This window comes from Acipenser ruthenus, chromosome 36 (assembly GCF_902713425.1).
Source record: "Acipenser ruthenus chromosome 36, fAciRut3.2 maternal haplotype, whole genome shotgun sequence".
Taxonomy (NCBI): Eukaryota; Metazoa; Chordata; class Actinopteri; order Acipenseriformes; family Acipenseridae; genus Acipenser; species Acipenser ruthenus.
In genome coordinates, this window is record NC_081224.1 from 3,613,830 (window position 1) to 3,636,582 (window position 22,753).

The 22,753-nt window shown below is 46.9% G+C and overlaps 1 protein-coding gene across 3 annotated transcripts in view; it reads right to left on the bottom strand.

The window, feature by feature from the left end:
* The window catches only part of LOC117965600 (calmodulin-regulated spectrin-associated protein 3-like), an 87,967-nt gene that overhangs the window by 39,279 nt on the left and 25,935 nt on the right, over nucleotides 1-22,753 (bottom strand). For all 3 annotated transcript variants that reach the window (XM_059008307.1, XM_059008308.1, XM_059008309.1), the window contains exon 2: nucleotides 15,352-15,623. In XM_059008307.1, the coding sequence (XP_058864290.1) occupies nucleotides 15,352-15,623 (272 nt within the window). The remainder of the gene's footprint in view (nucleotides 1-15,351; nucleotides 15,624-22,753) is intronic.

The window sequence follows — 22,753 nt, forward strand, 5'->3', positions numbered from 1 at the left end:
AAACAAGACTGAATGCAGCAGGACTAGTGCGTTTCTAACCCTGCTCAAACTCCTGGTCCTGGTGATTTCAATGATATACCTGAACAAGGGGAGCTCTGAAACAAGACTGAATGCAGCAGGACTAGTGCGTTTCTAACCCTGCTCAAACTCCTGGTCCTGGTGATTTCAATGATATACCTGAACAAGGGGAGCTCTGAAACAAGACTGGATGTAGCAGGACTAGTGCGTTTCTAACCCTGCTCAAACTCCTGGTCCTGGTGATTTCAATGATATACCTGAACAAGGGGAGCTCTGAAACAAGACTGAATGCAGCAGGACTAGTGCGTTTCTAACCCTGCTCAAACTCCAGGTCCTGGTGATTTCAATGATATACCTGAACAAGGGGAGCTCTGAAACAAGACTGAATGCAGCAGGACTAGTGCGTTTCTAACCCTGCTCAAACTCCAGGTCCTGGTGATTTCAATGATATACCTGAACAAGGGGAGCTCTGAAACAAGACTGAATGCAGCAGGACTAGTGCGTTTCTAACCCTGCTCAAACTCCAGGTCCTGGTGATTTCAATGATATACCTGAACAAGGGGAGCTCTGAAACAAGACTGAATGCAGCAGGACTAGTGCGTTTCTAACCCTGCTCAAACTCCAGGTCCTGGTGATTTCAATGATATACCTGAACAAGGGGAGCTCTGAAACAAGACTGAATGCAGCAGGACTAGTGCGTTTCTAACCCTGCTCAAACTCCAGGTCCTGGTGATTTCAATGATATACCTGAACAAGGGGAGCTCTGAAACAAGACTGGATGCAGCAGGACTAGTGCGTTTCTAACCCTGCTCAAACTCCAGGTCCTGGTGATTTCAATGATATACCTGAACAAGGGGAGCTCTGAAACAAGACTGAATGCAGCAGGACTAGTGCGTTTCTAACCCTGCTCAAACTCCTGGTCCTGGTGATTTCAATGATATACCTGAACAAGGGGAGCTCTGAAACAAGACTGGATGCAGCAGGACTAGTGCGTTTCTAACCCTGCTCAAACTCCTGGTCCTGGTGATTTCAATGATATACCTGAACAAGGGGAGCTCTGAAACAAGACTGAATGCAGCAGGACTAGTGCGTTTCTAACCCTGCTCAAACTCCTGGTCCTGGTGATTTCAATGATATACCTGAACAAGGGGAGCTCTGAAACAAGACTGAATGCAGCAGGACTAGTGCGTTTCTAACCCTGCTCAAACTCCTGGTCCTGGTGATTTCAATGATATACCTGAACAAGGGGAGCTCTGAAACAAGACTGAATGCAGCAGGACTAGTGCGTTTCTAACCCTGCTCAAACTCCTGGTCCTGGTGATTTCAATGATATACCTGAACAAGGGGAGCTCTGAAACAAGACTGAATGCAGCAGGACTAGTGCGTTTCTAACCCTGCTCAAACTCCAGGTCCTGGTGATTTCAATGATATACCTGAACAAGGGGAGCTCTGAAACAAGACTGAATGCAGCAGGACTAGTGCGTTTCTAACCCTGCTCAAACTCCAGGTCCTGGTGATTTCAATGATATACCTGAACAAGGGGAGCTCTGAAACAAGACTGAATGCAGCAGGACTAGTGCGTTTCTAACCCTGCTCAAACTCCAGGTCCTGGTGATTTCAATGATATACCTGAACAAGGGGAGCTCTGAAACAAGACTGAATGCAGCAGGACTAGTGCGTTTCTAACCCTGCTCAAACTCCTGGTCCTGGTGATTTCAATGATATACCTGAACAAGGGGAGCTCTGAAACAAGACTGAATGCAGCAGGACTAGTGCGTTTCTAACCCTGCTCAAACTCCTGGTCCTGGTGATTTCAATGATATACCTGAACAAGGGGAGCTCTGAAACAAGACTGGATGCAGCAGGACTAGTGCGTTTCTAACCCTGCTCAAACTCCTGGTCCTGGTGATTTCAATGATATACCTGAACAAGGGGAGCTCTGAAACAAGACTGGATGCAGCAGGACTAGTGCGTTTCTAACCCTGCTCAAACTCCTGGTCCTGGTGATTTCAATGATATACCTGAACAAGGGGAGCTCTGAAACAAGACTGAATGCAGCAGGACTAGTGCGTTTCTAACCCTGCTCAAACTCCAGGTCCTGGTGATTTCAATGATATACCTGAACAAGGGGAGCTCTGAAACAAGACTGGATGCAGCAGGACTAGTGCGTTTCTAACCCTGCTCAAACTCCAGGTCCTGGTGATTTCAATGATATACCTGAACAAGGGGAGCTCTGAAACAAGACTGAATGCAGCAGGACTAGTGCGTTTCTAACCCTGCTCAAACTCCTGGTCCTGGTGATTTCAATGATATACCTGAACAAGGGGAGCTCTGAAACAAGACTGAATGCAGCAGGACTAGTGCGTTTCTAACCCTGCTCAAACTCCAGGTCCTGGTGATTTCAATGATATACCTGAACAAGGGGAGCTCTGAAACAAGACTGAATGCAGCAGGACTAGTGCGTTTCTAACCCTGCTCAAACTCCAGGTCCTGGTGATTTCAATGATATACCTGAACAAGGGGAGCTCTGAAACAAGACTGGATGCAGCAGGACTAGTGCGTTTCTAACCCTGCTCAAACTCCAGGTCCTGGTGATTTCAATGATATACCTGAACAAGGGGAGCTCTGAAACAAGACTGAATGCAGCAGGACTAGTGCGTTTCTAACCCTGCTCAAACTCCAGGTCCTGGTGATTTCAATGATATACCTGAACAAGGGGAGCTCTGAAACAAGACTGAATGCAGCAGGACTAGTGCGTTTCTAACCCTGCTCAAACTCCTGGTCCTGGTGATTTCAATGATATACCTGAACAAGGGGAGCTCTGAAACAAGACTGAATGCAGCAGGACTAGTGCGTTTCTAACCCTGCTCAAACTCCTGGTCCTGGTGATTTCAATGATATACCTGAACAAGGGGAGCTCTGAAACAAGACTGGATGTAGCAGGACTAGTGCGTTTCTAACCCTGCTCAAACTCCTGGTCCTGGTGATTTCAATGATATACCTGAACAAGGGGAGCTCTGAAACAAGACTGAATGCAGCAGGACTAGTGCGTTTCTAACCCTGCTCAAACTCCTGGTCCTGGTGATTTCAATGATATACCTGAACAAGGGGAGCTCTGAAACAAGACTGAATGCAGCAGGACTAGTGCGTTTCTAACCCTGCTCAAACTCCAGGTCCTGGTGATTTCAATGATATACCTGAACAAGGGGAGCTCTGAAACAAGACTGAATGCAGCAGGACTAGTGCGTTTCTAACCCTGCTCAAACTCCAGGTCCTGGTGATTTCAATGATATACCTGAACAAGGGGAGCTCTGAAACAAGACTGAATGCAGCAGGACTAGTGCGTTTCTAACCCTGCTCAAACTCCAGGTCCTGGTGATTTCAATGATATACCTGAACAAGGGGAGCTCTGAAACAAGACTGAATGCAGCAGGACTAGTGCGTTTCTAACCCTGCTCAAACTCCAGGTCCTGGTGATTTCAATGATATACCTGAACAAGGGGAGCTCTGAAACAAGACTGGATGCAGCAGGACTAGTGCGTTTCTAACCCTGCTCAAACTCCAGGTCCTGGTGATTTCAATGATATACCTGAACAAGGGGAGCTCTGAAACAAGACTGAATGCAGCAGGACTAGTGCGTTTCTAACCCTGCTCAAACTCCTGGTCCTGGTGATTTCAATGATATACCTGAACAAGGGGAGCTCTGAAACAAGACTGGATGCAGCAGGACTAGTGCGTTTCTAACCCTGCTCAAACTCCTGGTCCTGGTGATTTCAATGATATACCTGAACAAGGGGAGCTCTGAAACAAGACTGAATGCAGCAGGACTAGTGCGTTTCTAACCCTGCTCAAACTCCTGGTCCTGGTGATTTCAATGATATACCTGAACAAGGGGAGCTCTGAAACAAGACTGAATGCAGCAGGACTAGTGCGTTTCTAACCCTGCTCAAACTCCTGGTCCTGGTGATTTCAATGATATACCTGAACAAGGGGAGCTCTGAAACAAGACTGAATGCAGCAGGACTAGTGCGTTTCTAACCCTGCTCAAACTCCTGGTCCTGGTGATTTCAATGATATACCTGAACAAGGGGAGCTCTGAAACAAGACTGAATGCAGCAGGACTAGTGCGTTTCTAACCCTGCTCAAACTCCAGGTCCTGGTGATTTCAATGATATACCTGAACAAGGGGAGCTCTGAAACAAGACTGAATGCAGCAGGACTAGTGCGTTTCTAACCCTGCTCAAACTCCAGGTCCTGGTGATTTCAATGATATACCTGAACAAGGGGAGCTCTGAAACAAGACTGAATGCAGCAGGACTAGTGCGTTTCTAACCCTGCTCAAACTCCAGGTCCTGGTGATTTCAATGATATACCTGAACAAGGGGAGCTCTGAAACAAGACTGAATGCAGCAGGACTAGTGCGTTTCTAACCCTGCTCAAACTCCTGGTCCTGGTGATTTCAATGATATACCTGAACAAGGGGAGCTCTGAAACAAGACTGAATGCAGCAGGACTAGTGCGTTTCTAACCCTGCTCAAACTCCTGGTCCTGGTGATTTCAATGATATACCTGAACAAGGGGAGCTCTGAAACAAGACTGGATGCAGCAGGACTAGTGCGTTTCTAACCCTGCTCAAACTCCTGGTCCTGGTGATTTCAATGATATACCTGAACAAGGGGAGCTCTGAAACAAGACTGGATGCAGCAGGACTAGTGCGTTTCTAACCCTGCTCAAACTCCAGGTCCTGGTGATTTCAATGATATACCTGAACAAGGGGAGCTCTGAAACAAGACTGAATGCAGCAGGACTAGTGCGTTTCTAACCCTGCTCAAACTCCTGGTCCTGGTGATTTCAATGATATACCTGAACAAGGGGAGCTCTGAAACAAGACTGGATGCAGCAGGACTAGTGCGTTTCTAACCCTGCTCAAACTCCAGGTCCTGGTGATTTCAATGATATACCTGAACAAGGGGAGCTCTGAAACAAGACTGAATGCAGCAGGACTAGTGCGTTTCTAACCCTGCTCAAACTCCAGGTCCTGGTGATTTCAATGATATACCTGAACAAGGGGAGCTCTGAAACAAGACTGAATGCAGCAGGACTAGTGCGTTTCTAACCCTGCTCAAACTCCTGGTCCTGGTGATTTCAATGATATACCTGAACAAGGGGAGCTCTGAAACAAGACTGAATGCAGCAGGACTAGTGCGTTTCTAACCCTGCTCAAACTCCAGGCTCCTGATCGTTTTCCATAATAATAGCAGAGCTGGTGGAAGATATTAACTCTTCTTAGGCCTCATTAGACAGCAGTAATTTATGTGACAAAACAAAAGCACTGTGCAATTAATGCAGCAGCCAGCTCCTCTCCCTTTGTCTCTGCTTGGGGGAGGAGAGAGAGAGAAAGAAAGAAAGAAAGAAAGAAAGAAAGAAGCACACACTGCCACCATTCATATAATATTGGTTTGTTGTCACCAGACCCAGGAGGTAGGCAGGTAGGTACAGTAGGATATTTGTTTTTATCCCTTTGTTAAAAATCTAGTAAAACGTTACTGGTATGAAGGGCTTGCTTGCTTGCTTGCCTGCTTGGTTTCAGTTTTGGGTTCATGCATTGAAAACTGTGCTGGCAGAAACTGTCTGGCAATGCATGCAGTTTCTTTGATTGCAATAATAAAGATAGCACTCTGGAATGCATGGAAATGTTTGTGACAGGGTTAAAATGCCAGGGACGGAAAGTTACAATAAAGAACAAAGCAGCCTGTTAAGCACTATGTTTACTATCCTTTTGTAATTGTCTTGAATCCAAAAACTGCAGATTTTCCATCATGATGAACTGCAACCAAGTCTGAAAACTGAGCCACCCCCCCCCGCCCCCACACACACATACTGTTTGTTCTGTGCCAGTCTGTCAGAGCAGATCATGAACCACAGCAAGCCTAGTTTAATTTCACTTCTGAAATGAATTTCCTCCCATCGGGACTGAGGAGAAGAGAAGCAAGGGACCAGCCCCATGGCACCACTGTCTGTCCTGTCTGTCCTGTCTGTCCTGTCTGTCTGCCCCACACCCCACGCAAAGGATCACAGACCAGTCAGTCAAGCAGCTTAGCATAAAGCAGGACTGATCGCCTGGGAAGCAGAATAGCAGTGGGATACTGCACTGTACCAAGTAGGGGTGCTTTTGTTTTGGAACCACAATTCAGTATGTGATAAAACAAGACCAGAGCACACTCACACACAGGGTCCTCATAATCACATATACACGCACAGTACGAACAACATCTGTTTATCCAATTATAGCTAAATGCAACCCAAGAGGATTGGAGTGTGTGACACAAGTCTGTAGCAAAAATGAAGCGTGTCAGCCACGTAAAGAGCAGGCAGATAGACGGACATGATCAGTGCATAGGGGTCCCCAAATCAAGAAAAAACATGAAGAATAAAGCAGTCCTAACAAGATTATGAGGAACTGGTGCAGTGTTTGCCTAACATGGCAAACCAGAACAATTTCAGCTAGCAAACAGCCCATCTACTTAGCAGAGTGGGGGTGTATTAAAAATCTGTTACTGTCTCCGTTTTCTGCTCTCATCAATACGAAGCCGTGTACACATTGTCAGATCAATTCAACAAGGCACTCAGAGAAACAAGCAAACACATGTATAAAAACAATGTGCTCTGCACTTAAAATTAGGAAAAATGCAACTTACTGCTAGACAGTACAAATGGGTTAGAGAGCTAGATAAACACAGACCACGATGAACACAGAATATACACACGCCCCCACAGCTCCTTCCAGTCCACACCGAGTGGAGAAGCTCCTTAGCATTCTGCACCACGGCACTGCAGTCAGGACAGACACTAGTGATCACACAGCGATTCCGATTCCCTCTGGCTGCTGCTGACTGACCCACTTTAATATATTTGTAAATCCCTGAAAATACCCGGTTTCAAACCGTTATGCTAATCCTGCACTAGCCAAATATTCAAACATGTCTGCTAAAGCTGAAGTCTAAACTCAATCCCCCGGCACAGATGGGACCCCCACCCCTGTCTGAACTCACACAGAGAGGCAGACACCCCCCTGCACTGCACGGTCCTGGTTGGGTTGGTCCTGGAAGTGAATTAGGCTGTTTCCATGGCTGCTGTTCACAAGTGCATGCAAAGATCACATGTTTTCTTGTTGAGAACTTAAAAAAATCAAATGTTAGTATTAAATAATTAAGCTTCCTCTGCTGTTTGTTTAAAATGTAATATTGGTTCTCCATTAGTACACAAGGTTAGATTTATACATCTCAGCTTTTCAAAACAAGACCCTCAACGTCTTTTCCTGTTTTGAGCAGGGAAGGGCAGTCACTGGAACAGCACAGTGCTTTATACCCATTCACACTGAGACCTGAATGAACCTGCTTGCAGAGGGAGGGTAGGGCAGTCACTGGAACAGCACAGTGCTTTACCACCCATTCTCCACACCGAGACCTGAATTAACCTGCTTGCAGAGGGAGGGGAGGGCAGTCACTGGAACAGCACAGTGCTTTACCACCCATTTTCCACACACAGACCTGAATTAACCTGTTTTAACCTCATTGAGAATTCAGAACAATGCTTGGGCAGCTGAAACGGAGCTTTAGGTTGCCCTGGTTTAGGTTGGCCTGGTTTAAATTGGCCTGGTTTAAATTGGCCTGGTTTAGGCTGGCCTGGTTTAAATTGCCCTGGTTTAGGTTGCCCTGGTTTCCTACATTAACTTCCTGCACAGGGTTTAGGCCTGAGGGCTTCCATGATTATAATATTTCTAAATGTGTGGGCTAACTAGCAGTGTGGAGTAGTGGTTAGGGCTCTGGACTCTTGACCGGAGGGTTGTGGGTTCAATCCCCAGTGGGGGACACTGCTGTTGTACCCTTGAGCAAGGTACTTTACCTAGATTGCTCCAGTAATAACCCAACTGTATAAATGAGTAATTGTATGTAAAAATAATGTGATATCTGTAAAAAAAAAAAAAAGAAAAATTGAAATAATGTATAATGTGATATGTTGTAACAATTGTAAGTCGCCCTGGATAAGGGCGTCTGCTAAGAAATAAATAATAATAATAACTAACTGCAGCAAAACTAAACATTTAGCAAGGAATACCAAACGCACTGAAATAACCTGTTCTGGTAATGACACAGCTGAAGGGAGGCTGCTTTTGCTCTGATCTGTTGAGGAGCAGGTTTTGCAGGGGTCTGATTGTCTGATTGCCTAGCTGTTCAAATTGCTGCTGACTCAGTCCTGATCATTTCACCCTAGGGGAGTTGCCAGTGGTGTGCAGTTTGTATGAATTGCATTGCTGGCCAGTGTGCTAGGGTAGCTGGACAGTCAAGACTGGCTAGAGGCAGGAACAGCAGAGGCAGAAGGCTGCAGTTCAGTGCTTCTCACACACTTTTCTAAGCAAAAAGATAAAGAAACAAAAAGGTTTAAAACAAAACTAAATGCAAAATAAAGATGCACCCCAAGCCAGAACCATCTCAGCCCCAAAACAGAGACTGGCTTCTCTTTTACACCATGTGGGTAGCCAGGTGTAATTGACTATCAATTAATCAATTAGGACCTGGACACATTTTGTACAGGGATTTTGTACATCTACTGTCAGCTCTACAATGACAATATTTATGATCAATGGACTCTACAACCATGCATGAGCTTAGAGTTATAAATAACAATTGATACAGGATACGCAGGTTACTTCAAAAACATGGTATTTTCATTGCACCTTATTTGTACAGTACTGTATTACGTTCCTTAACGACTATAAAACTGGTATCTAACATGTAGGTTAGTGATCATATAATCATGCTCAGTAAATCCTCTGGTACTTTTTTCTATAGGCAGATCCTTGACTTAAGAATTAACTTTAAAGAATTTAAGAATCTTTACCGATGTGTTATGAAAATGCTTAAATGGCACACAAGCGCTCTAATTTCAGTGCCTGGGCACCAATGAAGCGATCTCTTTTCCTTGTTGTGTCAAGTCAATAATAAGCCGTGCGGAAATCAAATATTTTTTTCTGTGCCTTCAAGCAGTGTTGCCAATTTAGCGAATTTCCCGCCAAATCTAGTGACTTTAAGGGCTGACTTGGCGAGATTTCTTGTCAAAAGCAACTAGCTACATATCTAGCGATTTCCAGGACAATCATCTGAGAATTTCAGAGATATAAAACGATCACCCCGCCCTCCCAGCGTCGTGACACCGCGTCGGCACGATCACCCCGCCCTCCCAGCGTCGTGACACCGCGTCGGCACGATCACCCCGCCCTCCCAGCGTCGTGACACGGCGTCGGCACGATCACCCCGCCCTCCCTGCGTCGTGACACCGCGTCGGCACGTTCACCCCGCCCTCCCAGCGTCGTGACACCGCGTCGGCACGATCACCCCGCCCTCCCAGCGTCGTGACACCGCGTCGGCACGATCACCCCGCCCTCCCAGCGTCGTGACACCGCGTCGGCACGATCACCCCGCCCTCCCAGCGTCGTGTCACCGCGTCGGCACGATCACCCCGCCCTCCCAGCGTCGTGACACCGCGTCGGCATGATCACCCCGCCCTCCCAGCGTCGTGACACCACAGCGGCACGATCACCCCGCCCTCCCAGCGTCGTGACACCGCGTCGGCATGATCACCCCGCCCTCCCAGCGTCGTGACACCGCGTCGGCATGTTCACCCCGCCCTCCCAGCGTCGTGACACCGCGTCGGCATGATCACCCCGCCCTCCCAGCGTCGTGACACCACAGCGGCACGATCACCCCGCCCTCCCAGCGTCGTGACACCGCAGCGGCATGATCACCCCGCCCTTCCAGCGTTCCTGTACTTCCAGATTTAGGACTACACCACTGCTCATGATATGGTTCTGGAACATCAGCAAGTGACATCAGCAGAACAAGAAACAGTGATCTAAGATGTTGAACATTTTTCGACTAAAGAAATGTGGAGTATAAAATGTAATTATGTACCATTTTTGCCTCTCCCTTCAATTTGCCGCCCTAGGCGGCCGTCTGTTCTGCCTATATGGTTACACCGTACCACAGCCGGTTGCATCACTATCACTGCCTCTCATTTCTCTTCCATTGCAGAATGCGATTCCAGATTTCTAGTCATTTGGAGCGCAGGACGTTTTGCTGAGCCTGGGAGTAGTGGAAGGGCGTCTAATAGAAAATTATGCATGAGAGCCAGGAAACTTCAGCAAAACAGAGACACATCAGTCGGTCTCTGTGACACCAGCACCACTGCAAGAAGAGATTTCCCATTTCAAAACGTCACAAATCAGGAACAAAGCCCACACCTCGCTGGCTTCATCTCACCGCTAACGTTATTTAAATGTGCAGCACTGCCTTATTAAACGTGGCCCGAATCAGACAGATTGCCCCTTGAGAACTAAATCCACAGGATTATCTGTCTGCTGTTGCAAAAACATCACTTTGAATTTCTATTACTCTTGACATCATTCTCATCATTATGTGCTGATACTCTCCCCCCTCCCTTCCCTCACCTTTACAATATAGTACCAATCAATGACAAATAGATTCAGCAATAAGTGTTTTAAAAGCTGATTGGAAGCGAATTCTCCTCTCATCCGGGGCATTGACATTTTCACTGTGGTACAAAGGCTGTAAACTGACAGTGAAAATATGCTGCAAAACTAGCAAATGCAACTGATATGTCATGAAAACAAGACCTTTAGTGAAACTGAACTATTAAATGTATTCCATTTAATGAATACCTAACCGCTTCAAATTTCTTATATATTTCTTACTTGGGGGGGAATCCGAGTTTCAGCACACCGCTGCTTATAATTTAAAGGACGGTGTGAAGGTCTGCCTCAGTCCTGATCATTAAGTAATCTTTTGTCTGTGTGACTGGATCAATAAAAGACATGGCAGTCTAGGATAAAGAGTCCTGTCCTGGACTACCACCACTGTACCTGTGTTTCTCCAGGACATTAAGGGTTAATGGATAAAGAAACTGGGGAGGGGAGCATCGCTGGTCCCATTTCACCCATCCCTCCTTTGTTGTCTCCTCAGACAATCCAGACAGATCGTTCAGCCGCAGTTAATATATTCAGTTAACGTATTCATCTGTATCATCGCAGAGCCCTCCACGCCGGGGGCAATCCCAGCAGGCACCAGGCAAGAAACCCGGCTGCAGATCAACCTCACCTCATGTGACTTTTACTCCCTCTCTCCCCTCCTCCCCCTCTTCCACCGTCTGTCTGTGTAATTCAGAGCAATTCAATGAAATACGGTGCAATTTGTTCTGGTTCTTCTCAGGCACTTGTGTGTGTGTGTGTGTGTGTGTGTGTGTGTGTGTGTGTGTGTGTGTGTGTGTGTGTGTGTTTGGGGGGGGGGGGGGGGGCAGGAGGAGGGGGCTGCTGTTGCACAGTCTCTGCCCAGCCTACTCAACTATTCAAGTTAACACTTTGACTTCCTTTTCACAGATGCAGACGGACAGTGGCACTTCAATGCTGACAGACAGTGGCACTTCAATGGCAATCTGTTACCAGACCCAGCATCGTATTAAATGTTATGATGCAGTTACATTAAAAAAAAACACCATGTTTCTGTCGTTGATAATTTGGTAGAATAAGAAATGTATGTGCTTGTCAAATTAATATTTGTAGAATAATGAAATTAATCTGGGATGCAATGGCCTTAAATCTCAGGAAAATACCGGTGTCAGCTGGCTTGGCTAACAGAAGCAAGCCTTAATTCTGAGGAATTAAGGCCTGCGGATTAAATACTATAAGATGCAATGGGCTTCTTTGAGACCGATTACCTTGAGAACTGGAACTTGTCTCTAACATCCAAGACGATCCATCCAATCAAGGGACCAGAACTACAATCCCACCCTTCAAGTGAGACGTCAAACCAAGGTCCTACTTTAAGTGATCGAGGTTCTACTGTAAGTGACTCTGCAGAGCGAGGTTCTACTGTAAGTGACTCTGCAGAGCGAAGGTTCTACTGTAAGTGACTCTGCAGAGCGAAGGTTCTACTGTAAGTGACTCTGCAGAGCGAAGGTTCTACTGTAAGTGACTCTGCAGAGCGAAGGTTCTACTGTAAGTGACTCTGCAGAGCGAAGGTTCTACTGTAAGTGACTCTGCAGAGCGAAGGTTCTACTGTAAGTGACTCTGCAGAGCGAAGGTTCTACTGTAAGTGACTCTGCAGAGCGAGGTTCTACTGTAAGTGACTCTGCAGAGCGAAGGTTCTACTGTAAGTGACTCTGCAGAGCGAAGGTCCTACTGTAAGTGACTCTGCAGCAGTAGTTGTGATGCATGGTTCACCTCCTAGTCTCTGTAAGTCTGTGACGGGGAACACGCCACCCTTGTGTGTGTGTGTGTGTGTGTGTGTGTGTGTGTGTGTGTGTGTATTATTTTGTATTTGTTGTATTATTATTTAAAACGTATTGTTTAGTTTATAAAAAGAGAATGTTTTTGTTTTTTTTGGAGCATTGATGGGGTTAAAATTCCCCATCCCATACTAAACTCGTGTAGAATGTGACCATCTCCAGATTAATTCATTTATTGCTAATTTGGAGACGGTCACGTATATAAAAACTGGCAGCTGTGACTGAATGAGGTGGAGAGTGTGTTCAGGGAGAAGGAACGGGAGAGAGAGAGAGAGAGAGAGAGAGAGAGAGACAAACTGAGACAGTGTTTTGAGAGATATACAGTGCCTTGCGAAAGTATTCGGCCCCCTTGAACTTTGCGACCTTTTGCCACATTTCAGGCTTCAAACATAAAGATATGAAACTGTAATTTTTTGTGAAGAATCAACAACAAGTGGGACACAATCATGAAGTGGAACGAAATTTATTGGATATTTCAAACTTTTTTAACAAATAAAAAACTGAAAAATTGGGCGTGCAAAATTATTCAGCCCCCTTAAGTTAATACTTTGTAGCGCCACCTTTTGCTGCAATTACAGCTGTAAGTCGCTTGGCGTATGTCTCTATCAGTTTTGCACATCGAGAGACTGAAATTTTTGCCCATTCCTCCTTGCAAAACAGCTCGAGCTCAGTGAGGTTGGATGGAGAGCATTTGTGAACAGCAGTTTTCAGTTCTTTCCACAGATTCTCGATTGGATTCAGGTCTGGACTTTGACTTGGCCATTCTAACACCTGGATATGTTTATTTGTGAACCATTCCATTGTAGATTTTGCTTTATGTTTTGGATCATTGTCTTGTTGGAAGACAAATCTCCGTCCCAGTCTCAGGTCTTTTGCAGACTCCATCAGGTTTTCTTCCAGAATGGTCCTGTATTTGGCTCCATCCATCTTCCCATCAATTTTAACCATCTTCCCTGTCCCTGCTGAAGAAAAGCAGGCCCAAACCATGATGCTGCCACCACCATGTTTGACAGTGGGGATGGTGTGTTCAGGGTGATGAGCTGTGTTGCTTTTACGCCAAACATAACGTTTTGCATTGTTGCCAAAAAGTTCGATTTTGGTTTCATCTGACCAGAGCACCTTCTTCCACATGTTTGGTGTGTCTCCCAGGTGGCTTGTGGCAAACTGTAAACAACACTTTTTATGGATATCTTTAAGAAATGGCTTTCTTCTTGCCACTCTTCCATAAAGGCCAGATTTGTGCAGTATACGACTGATTGTTGTCCTATGGACAGTCTCCCACCTCAGCTGTAGATCTCTGCAGTTCATCCAGAGTGATCATGGGCCTCTTGGCTGCATCTCTGATCAGTCTTCTCCTTGTATGAGCTGAAAGTTTAGAGGGACGGCCAGGTCTTGGTAGATTTGCAGTGGTCTGATACTCCTTCCATTTCAATATTATCGCTTGCACAGTGCTCCTTGGGATGTTTAAAGCTTGGGTAATCTTTTTGTATCCAAATCCGGCTTTAAACTTCTCCACAACAGTATCTCGGACCTGCCTGGTGTGTTCCTTGTTCTTCATGATGCTCTCTGCGCTTTAAACGGACCTCTGAGACTATCACAGTGCAGGTGCATTTATACGGAGACTTGATTACACACAGGTGGATTCTATTTATCATCATTAGTCATTTGGGTCAACATTGGATCATTCAGAGATCCTCACTGAACTTCTGGAGAGAGTTTGCTGCACTGAAAGTAAAGGGGCTGAATAATTTTGCACGCCCAATTTTTCAGTTTTTTATTTGTTAAAAAAGTTTGAAATATCCAATAAATTTCGTTCCACTTCATGATTGTGTCCCACTTGTTGTTGATTCTTCACAAAAAATTACAGTTTCATATCTTTATGTTTGAAGCCTGAAATGTGGCAAAAGGTCGCAAAGTTCAAGGGGGCCGAATACTTTCGCAAGGCACTGTATGCATGAAATACAGAATGCAACTACTACCTACCGGACCGCTGTACCAGCACAGTATGTGTTTTGTGTTTACAGTGCTTGTTTATTTGGGCCCTCGTGCTGTTTTGTTTGTTTTGTTATTGAAAGTGTGTATTATTTCATAACCCTGAGCGCAGCAGCGTCTCGGCCCCGCAAGAACAGCCTTTGCTGTGGTTTCTTTTTCTGGTCTGACGTCACCCGCCTCAGCCAACCTGTCACAAAGTCGCTTTGGATTAAAGCATCTGCTAAATGACTAATTAATACAATGGCAATGCAATAGTACAGAGTGGCAAGGGCAGGGGCATTACATGACAAGAGGGAGTCTCTCCTCCGTTCATGTTCATTGGGATTCCATATCCTGTATCCTGCGATTAAACAACACAGTACAGTTTGGATGAACAAACATCACAAGAAAGAGTCCATTGACAGCACTGCGACAGCAGCACATCAAACCCTGAGCTGAAACACTTACAGGACTTTCTAAATTTAAAACAAGACCCTATAACTGGAGATCTACTGGAGGACAACCAGAGGACACATGGAGTGTAATACATGCAGTTTTACCATGCTTCTCCCATGGCTATACTAGGGATTTACCACAGTTTATGTTTATTAACATGTTTACTATATCTTGCTACTCCCTTCTATATTCAATGCAGCGCTCGGTGGTTATGGCTTAAATACACAGCATAGGAAATCCTGAACAAACAGCAAACGGCATCAGAGATGAGGCGCGGGTAACCCTGAACAAACAGCATCAGAGATGAGGTGCGGGTAACCCTGAACAAACAGCATCAGAGATGAGGCGCGGATAACCCTGAACAAACAGCATCAGAGATGAGGCGCGGGTAACCCTGAACAAACAGCATCAGAGATGAGGCGCGGGTAACCCTGAACAAACAGCATCAGAGATGAGGCGCGGGTAACCCTGAACAAACAGCATCAGAGATGAGGCGCGGGTAACCCTGAACAAACAGCATCAGAGGTGAGGTAAGGAGGGGCTCACCATCTTGATGGGCTGGAGCCTCAGGTCAGCCTCCGTGATGGGCTGGTCCTGTTCGGTGGGCTGCAGCCCCCTGCGTGTGAGGAGCTGGAGGAGGGCTGCATTGTCTCGGGGTGCGCCCCCCCCCTCCCCGCCGCCCTCGCCCCGCAGGATCAGCCCGCAGACCCGGCAGTACAGCTCCGAGGACAGCAGCAGCCTGGTGACTGGGGGCTTGACGTGCTCCTGCTCATACTGGTCACTGTAGAAGGGCTCCCTCAGCTCCTCTGGGACGCGCTCTGAAACATACAGGAACAGGAGAGAGGCAGTGAACAGAGAGAAACACACACACACACACACACACACACACAGGAACAGGAGAGAGGCAGTGAACAGAGAGAGACACACACACACACACACACACACACACAGAGGAACAGGAGGCAGTGAACAGAGAGAAACACACAGGAACAGGAGAGAGGCAGTGAACAGACAGACACACACACACACACACACACACACACACACACACATACACACACAGGAACATGAGAGAGGCAGTGAACAGAGAGACACAGGAGAGACACACACACACACACAGACACAGACACACACAGGAACAGGAGAGAGGCAGTGAACAGAGACACACACACACACACACACACACACAGGAACAGGAGAGAGGCAGTGAACAGAGAGAAACACACAGGAACAGGAGAGAGGCAGTGAACAGAGAGACACACACACACCCACACAGGAACAGGAGAGAGGCAGTGAACAGAGAGAAACACACACAGGAACAAGAGAGAGGCAGTGAACAGAGAGAAACACACACACACACACACACACACACACACATACACACACAGGAACATGAGAGAGGCAGTGAACAGAGAGACACAGGAGAGACACACACACACACACAGACACAGACACACACAGGAACAGGAGAGAGGCAGTGAACAGAGACACACACACACACACACACACACAGGAACAGGAGAGAGGCAGTGAACAGAGAGAAACACACAGGAACAGGAGAGAGGCAGTGAACAGAGAGACACACACACACCCACACAGGAACAGGAGAGAGGCAGCGAACAGAGAGAAACACACACAAGAACAAGAGAGAGGCAGTGAACAGAGAGAAACACACACACACACACACACACACACAAACAGGAATAGGAGAGAGGCAGTGAACAGAGAGAAACACACAGGAACAGGAGAGAGGCAGTGAACAGAGAGAAACACACACACACACACAGGAACAGGAGAGAGTCAGTGAACAGAGAAACACACACAGGAACAAGAGAGAGGCAGTGAACAGAGAAACACACACACACACACACACACACACACACACACACAGAGGAATAGGAGAGAGGCAGTGAACAGAGAGAAACACACAGGAACAGGAGAGAGGAAGTAAACAGAGAGACACACACACACAGGAACAGGAGAGAGGCAGTGAACAGAGAGAAACACACACACACACACAGGAACAGGAGAGAGGCAGCGAACAGAGAGAAACACACACAAGAACAAGAGAGAGGCAGTGAACAGAGAGAAACACATAGGAACAGGAGAGAGGAAGTGAACAGAGAGAGACACACACACACACACACAGGAACAGGAGAGAGTCAGTGAACAGAGAAACACATACAGGAACAAGAGAGAGGCAGTGAACAGAGAGAAACACACACACACACACACACAGAGGAATAGGAGAGAGGCAGTGAACAGAGAGAAACACACAGGAGAGAGGAAGTAAACAGAGAGACACACACACACACAGGAACAGGAGAGAGTCAGTGAACAGAGAGACACACACACACACACACACACACACACACACACACACACATACACAGGAACAGGAGAGAGGCAGTGAACAGAGAGACACACACACACACACACACACACACACACACATACACAGGAACAGGAGAGAGGCAGTGAACAGAGAGAAACACACAGGAACAGGAGAGAGGCAGTGAACAGAGAGACACACACACACCCACACAGGAACAGGAGAGAGGCAGTGAACAGAGAGAAACACACACAGGAACAAGAGAGAGGCAGTGAACAGAGAGAAACACACACACACACACACACACAGGAACAGGAGAGAGGCAGCGAACAGAGAGAAACACACACAAGAACAAGAGAGAGGCAGTGAACAGAGAGAAACACATAGGAACAGGAGAGAGGAAGTGAACAGAGAGAGACACACACACACACACACAGGAACAGGAGAGAGTCAGTGAACAGAGAAACACACACAGGAACAAGAGAGAGGCAGTGAACAGAGAGAAACACACACACACACACAGGAATAGGAGAGAGGCAGTGAACAGAGAGAAACACACAGGAGAGAGGAAGTAAACAGAGAGACACACACACACACAGGAACAGGAGAGAGTCAGTGAACAGAGAGACACACACACACACACACACACACACACACATACACAGGAACAGGAGAGAGGCAGTGAACAGAGAGACACACACACACACACATACACAGGAACAGGAGAGAGGCAGTGAACAGAGAGAAACACACAGGAACAGGAGAGAGGCAGTGAACAGAGAGACACACACACACACACACAGGAACAGGAGAGAGGCAGTGAACAGAGAGAAACACACACAGGAACAAGAGAGAGGCAGTGAACAGAGAGAAACACACACACACACACACACACACACACACACAGGAACAGGAGAGAGGCAGCGAACAGAGAGAAACACACACAAGAACAAGAGAGAGGCAGTGAACAGAGAGAAACACATAGGAACAGGAGAGAGGAAGTGAACAGAGAGAGACACACACACACACACACACACAGGAACAGGAGAGAGTCAGTGAACAGAGAAACACACACAGGAACAAGAGAGAGGCAGTGAACAGAGAGAAACACACACACACACACACACACACACAGGAATAGGAGAGAGGCAGTGAACAGAGAGAAACACACAGGAACAGGAGAGAGGAAGTAAACAGAGAGAGACACACACACAGGAACAGGAGAGAGTCAGTGAACAGAGAGACACACACAGGAACAGAAGAGAGGCAGTGAACAGAGAGACACCCACACACCCACACAGGAACAGGAGAGAGGCAGTGAACAGAGAGAAACACACACACACACACACACACACACACACACACACAGGAATAGGAGAGAGGCAGTGAACAGAGAGACACACACAGGAACAGAAGAGAGGCAGTGAACAGAAAGACACACACACACACACAGGAACAGGAGAGAGGCAGTGAACAGAGAGAAACACACACACAGGAACAGGAGAGAGGCAGTGAACAGAGAGAAACAGACAGGAACAGGAGAGAGGCAGTGAACAGAGAGAAACACACACACACACACACACACACACAGGAACAAGAGGCAGTGAACAGAGAGAAACACACACACACACACACACAGGAACAGGAGAGAGCAGTGAACAGAGAGAAACACACAGGAACAGGAGAGAGGCAGTGAACAGAGAGGAGCAGAGAAAGGTTGGTGTGCATATTTACTGTGGTGACCCTTTATAAAGTACATCACTGATTTTAAATGCCTTGTCAAAAAGTGTCACTGACGGTGTGGGAATAAAGGGTCACTGTTACAGATAAAATAACTCATCCATTACTTTCAAATTCTCTGTCAATTATCTAGGTAGTGCAGAAAGTTAATAAAGTTAATGCAAAACTTATATAGACCATCAGAAACTCCATACGAGAGAAGCCCAATCAGCCCACCAGTGCCCATCCGGTTCTGAGCAGACCCCAGAGCTTTGTCTAGTCGGGTCTTAAAGGATCACAATAATTCAGCATCAATGATGTGGATAGGTAACCCTTGGTACCCCTTCCCATACCCTTTTGGATAAAAAAGTAGCGCAGTAGGTAAATGTTAATACAGCTAACATATAACAATCTAGTTTATTTTACTGTATAACAAATCTCCTTTTCCAATTCCTGGTTTATTTTCTGGGCTATAGCAGAGTCTGGATGTTAGTGACTGAATAACCTCCTACTGTTGCAAGCAGTAGCAAGAGCACAACTGTCCAATACAGTAGTGAGCAGGTTGCTAGGACAGGAGGCTGGGTTCCTGTCTCATGAGGCACAGCCCTGCTTTCATTCTGATGAAACACAGTAAACACCCAGGGATTAAAAAACCAACACTCTTGTTTAAACACAGCAGCGCTGCACCAACCAATTATTCAGATTGAGCTCTCCACTGAAATCAGGCGAGGGTCATTGGTGTTGACTGGGCTAATTTACCATTCAGAGTGAAACGAGTGAAGAAACAGCTGCTTGGGTCTGTGTAGATCGTTGCTGTTCTCAGGACTCTGTAGAGAACAGAAATCCACACAAACCCAAACAGCTGTTTCTTCACTCGTTTCTCTTAGAATGGTAAATTCACCCAATCAACCCCAATGACCCTCACCTGTGGATCGTTCAATCTGAATAATCGAATAAACAGACACAGTGAAACCGCAGTGCTGCCCCATAAAGCAATCAAGACTACAGCAGTTCAAATAACCAGAGTTAATCTCAGGAATGCAGATCACACAGTGATGGTTAGCAGTGCCCAGTGTGTTTCCGATTCTCACTCAGCGATGGTTAGCAGTGCCGGGGTCTTTCTGATTCTCACTCAGCGATGGTTAGCAGTGCCGGGGTCTTTCTGATTCTCACACAGCGATGGTTAGCATTGCCGGGGTCTTTCTGATTCTCACTCAGCGATGGTTAGCATTGCCGGGGTCTTTCTGATTCTCACTCAGCAATGGTTAGCAGTGCCCGGGGTCTTTCTGATTCTCACTCAGCGATGGTTAGCAGTGCCCAGTGTGTTTCCGATTCTCACTCAGCGATGGTTAGCATTGCCAGGGTCTTTCCGATTCTCACACAGCGATGGTTAGCAGTGCCGGGGTCTTTCTGATTCTCACACAGCGATGGTTAGCAGTGCCCGGGGTCTTTCTGATTCTCACTCAGCGATGGTTAGCAGTGCCCAGTGTGTTTCCGATTCTCACTCAGCGATGGTTAGCATTGCCGGGGTCTTTCTGATTCTCACACAGCGATGGTTAGCAGTGCCGGGGTCTTTCTGATTCTCACACAGCGATGGTTAGCAGTGCCCAGTGTGTTTCCGATTCTCACTCAGCGATGGTTAGCATTGCCGGGGTCTTTCTGATTCTCACACAGCGATGGTTAGCAGTGCCGGGGTCTTTCTGATTCTCACACAGCGATGGTTAGCAGTGCCCAGTGTGTTTCCGATTCTCACTCAGCGATGGTTAGCAGTGCCCGGGGTCTTTCTGATTCTCACACAGAGATGGTTAGCATTGCCGGGGTCTTTCTGATTCTCACACAGAGATGGTTAGCATTGCCGGGGTCTTTCTGATTCTCACTCAGCGATGGTTAGCATTGCCGGGGTCTTTCTGATTCTCACTCAGCGATGGTTAGCAGTGCCGGGGTCTTTCTGATTCTCACACAGCGATGGTTAGCAGTGCCGGGGTCTTTCTGATTCTCACTCAGCGATGGTTAGCATTGCCGGGGTCTTTCTGATTCTCACTCAGCGATGGTTAGCAGTGCCCAGTGTGTTTCTGATTCTCACACAGCGATGGTTAGCATTGCCGGGGTCTTTCTGATTCTCACACAGCGATGGTTAGCATTGCCGGGGTCTTTCTGATTCTCACTCAGCGATGGTTAGCATTGCCGGGGTCTTTCTGATTCTCACTCAGCGATGGTTAGCAGTGCCGGGGTCTTTCTGATTCTCACTCAGCGATGGTTAGCATTGCCGGGGTCTTTCTGATTCTCACACAGCGATGGTTAGCAGTGCCGGGGTCTTTCTGATTCTCACTCAGCGATGGTTAGCATTGCCGGGGTCTTTCTGATTCTCACACAGCGATGGTTAGCAGTGCCGGGGTCTTTCTGATTCTCACTCAGCGATGGTTAGCATTGCCGGGGTCTTTCTGATTCTCACACAGCGATGGTTAGCAGTGCCGGGGTCTTTCTGATTCTCACACAGCGATGGTTAGCATTGCCGGGGTCTTTCTGATTCTCACTCAGCGATGGTTAGCATTGCCGGGGTCTTTCTGATTCTCACTCAGCGATGGTTAGCATTGCCGGGGTCTTTCTGATTCTCACACAGCAATGGTTAGCAGTGCCGGGGTCTTTCTGATTCTCACTCAGCGATGGTTAGCATTGCCGGGGTCTTTCTGATTCTCACACAGCGATGGTTAGCATTGCCGGGGTCTTTCTGATTCTCACTCAGCGATGGTTAGCAGTGCCCAGTGTGTTTCTGATTCTCACTCAGCGATGGTTAGCATTGCCGGGGTCTTTCTGATTCTCACTCAGCGATGGTTAGCATTGCCGGGGTCTTTCTGATTCTCACACAGCGATGGTTAGCAGTGCCGGGGTCTTTCTGATTCTCACTCAGCGATGGTTAGCAGTGCCGGGGTCTTTCTGATTCTCACACAGCGATGGTTAGCAGTGCCCAGTGTGTTTCCGATTCTCACTCAGCGATGGTTAGCATTGCCGGGGTCTTTCTGATTCTCACTCAGCGATGGTTAGCAGTGCCGGGGTCTTTCTGATTCTCACACAGCGATGGTTAGCAGTGCCCAGTGTGTTTCCGATTCTCACTCAGCGATGGTTAGCAGTGCCGGGGTCTTTCTGATTCTCACACACCGATGGTTAGCAGTGCCGGGGTCTTTCTGATTCTCACTCAGCGATGGTTAGCAGTGCCGGGGTCTTTCTGATTTTCACACAGCGATGGTTAGCAGTGCCCAGTGTGTTTCCGATTCTCACTCAGCGATGGTTAGCAGTGCCGGGGTCTTTCTGATTCTCACACACCGATGGTTAGCAGTGCCGGGGTCTTTCTGATTCTCACTCAGCGATGGTTAGCAGTGCCGGGGTCTTTCTGATTCTCACTCAGCGATGGTTAGCATTGCCGGGGTCTTTCTGATTCTCATCCTTGACTATAAAAAGCTCAAATCGTCAAAACGCTAAACTAGAACCGAAAAGAAAACTGAAAAACACATACCAGTTTGAAGAACAATGGTACAAACTCAAGGAGTTCTGTTTCGGGGTGTAACGATACACTAACGTCACGATACGATAGGTATCAGGGTATCCAGGTCGTGTTACGATACGCATCACGATGCAGGTGGTGGTCCTGGTGGGCAACTTGTATGATGCATAATAAGATCAAATGATCATTTAATGATGGATCATTCTATTAAAGATATGTATCCACACCAACTATAAAACACATTTATTTTTCATTCAAGAACCATTTGGTGACCTACAATGAGCGATGTGTAAAGATACAAACACACACCTCTATTCCGATTTACCATGTAAAGAAAGTATTACGACTCAGCGATACACCATGAATCTTTACACCCCTAGCTATAGTGTCGACCGATA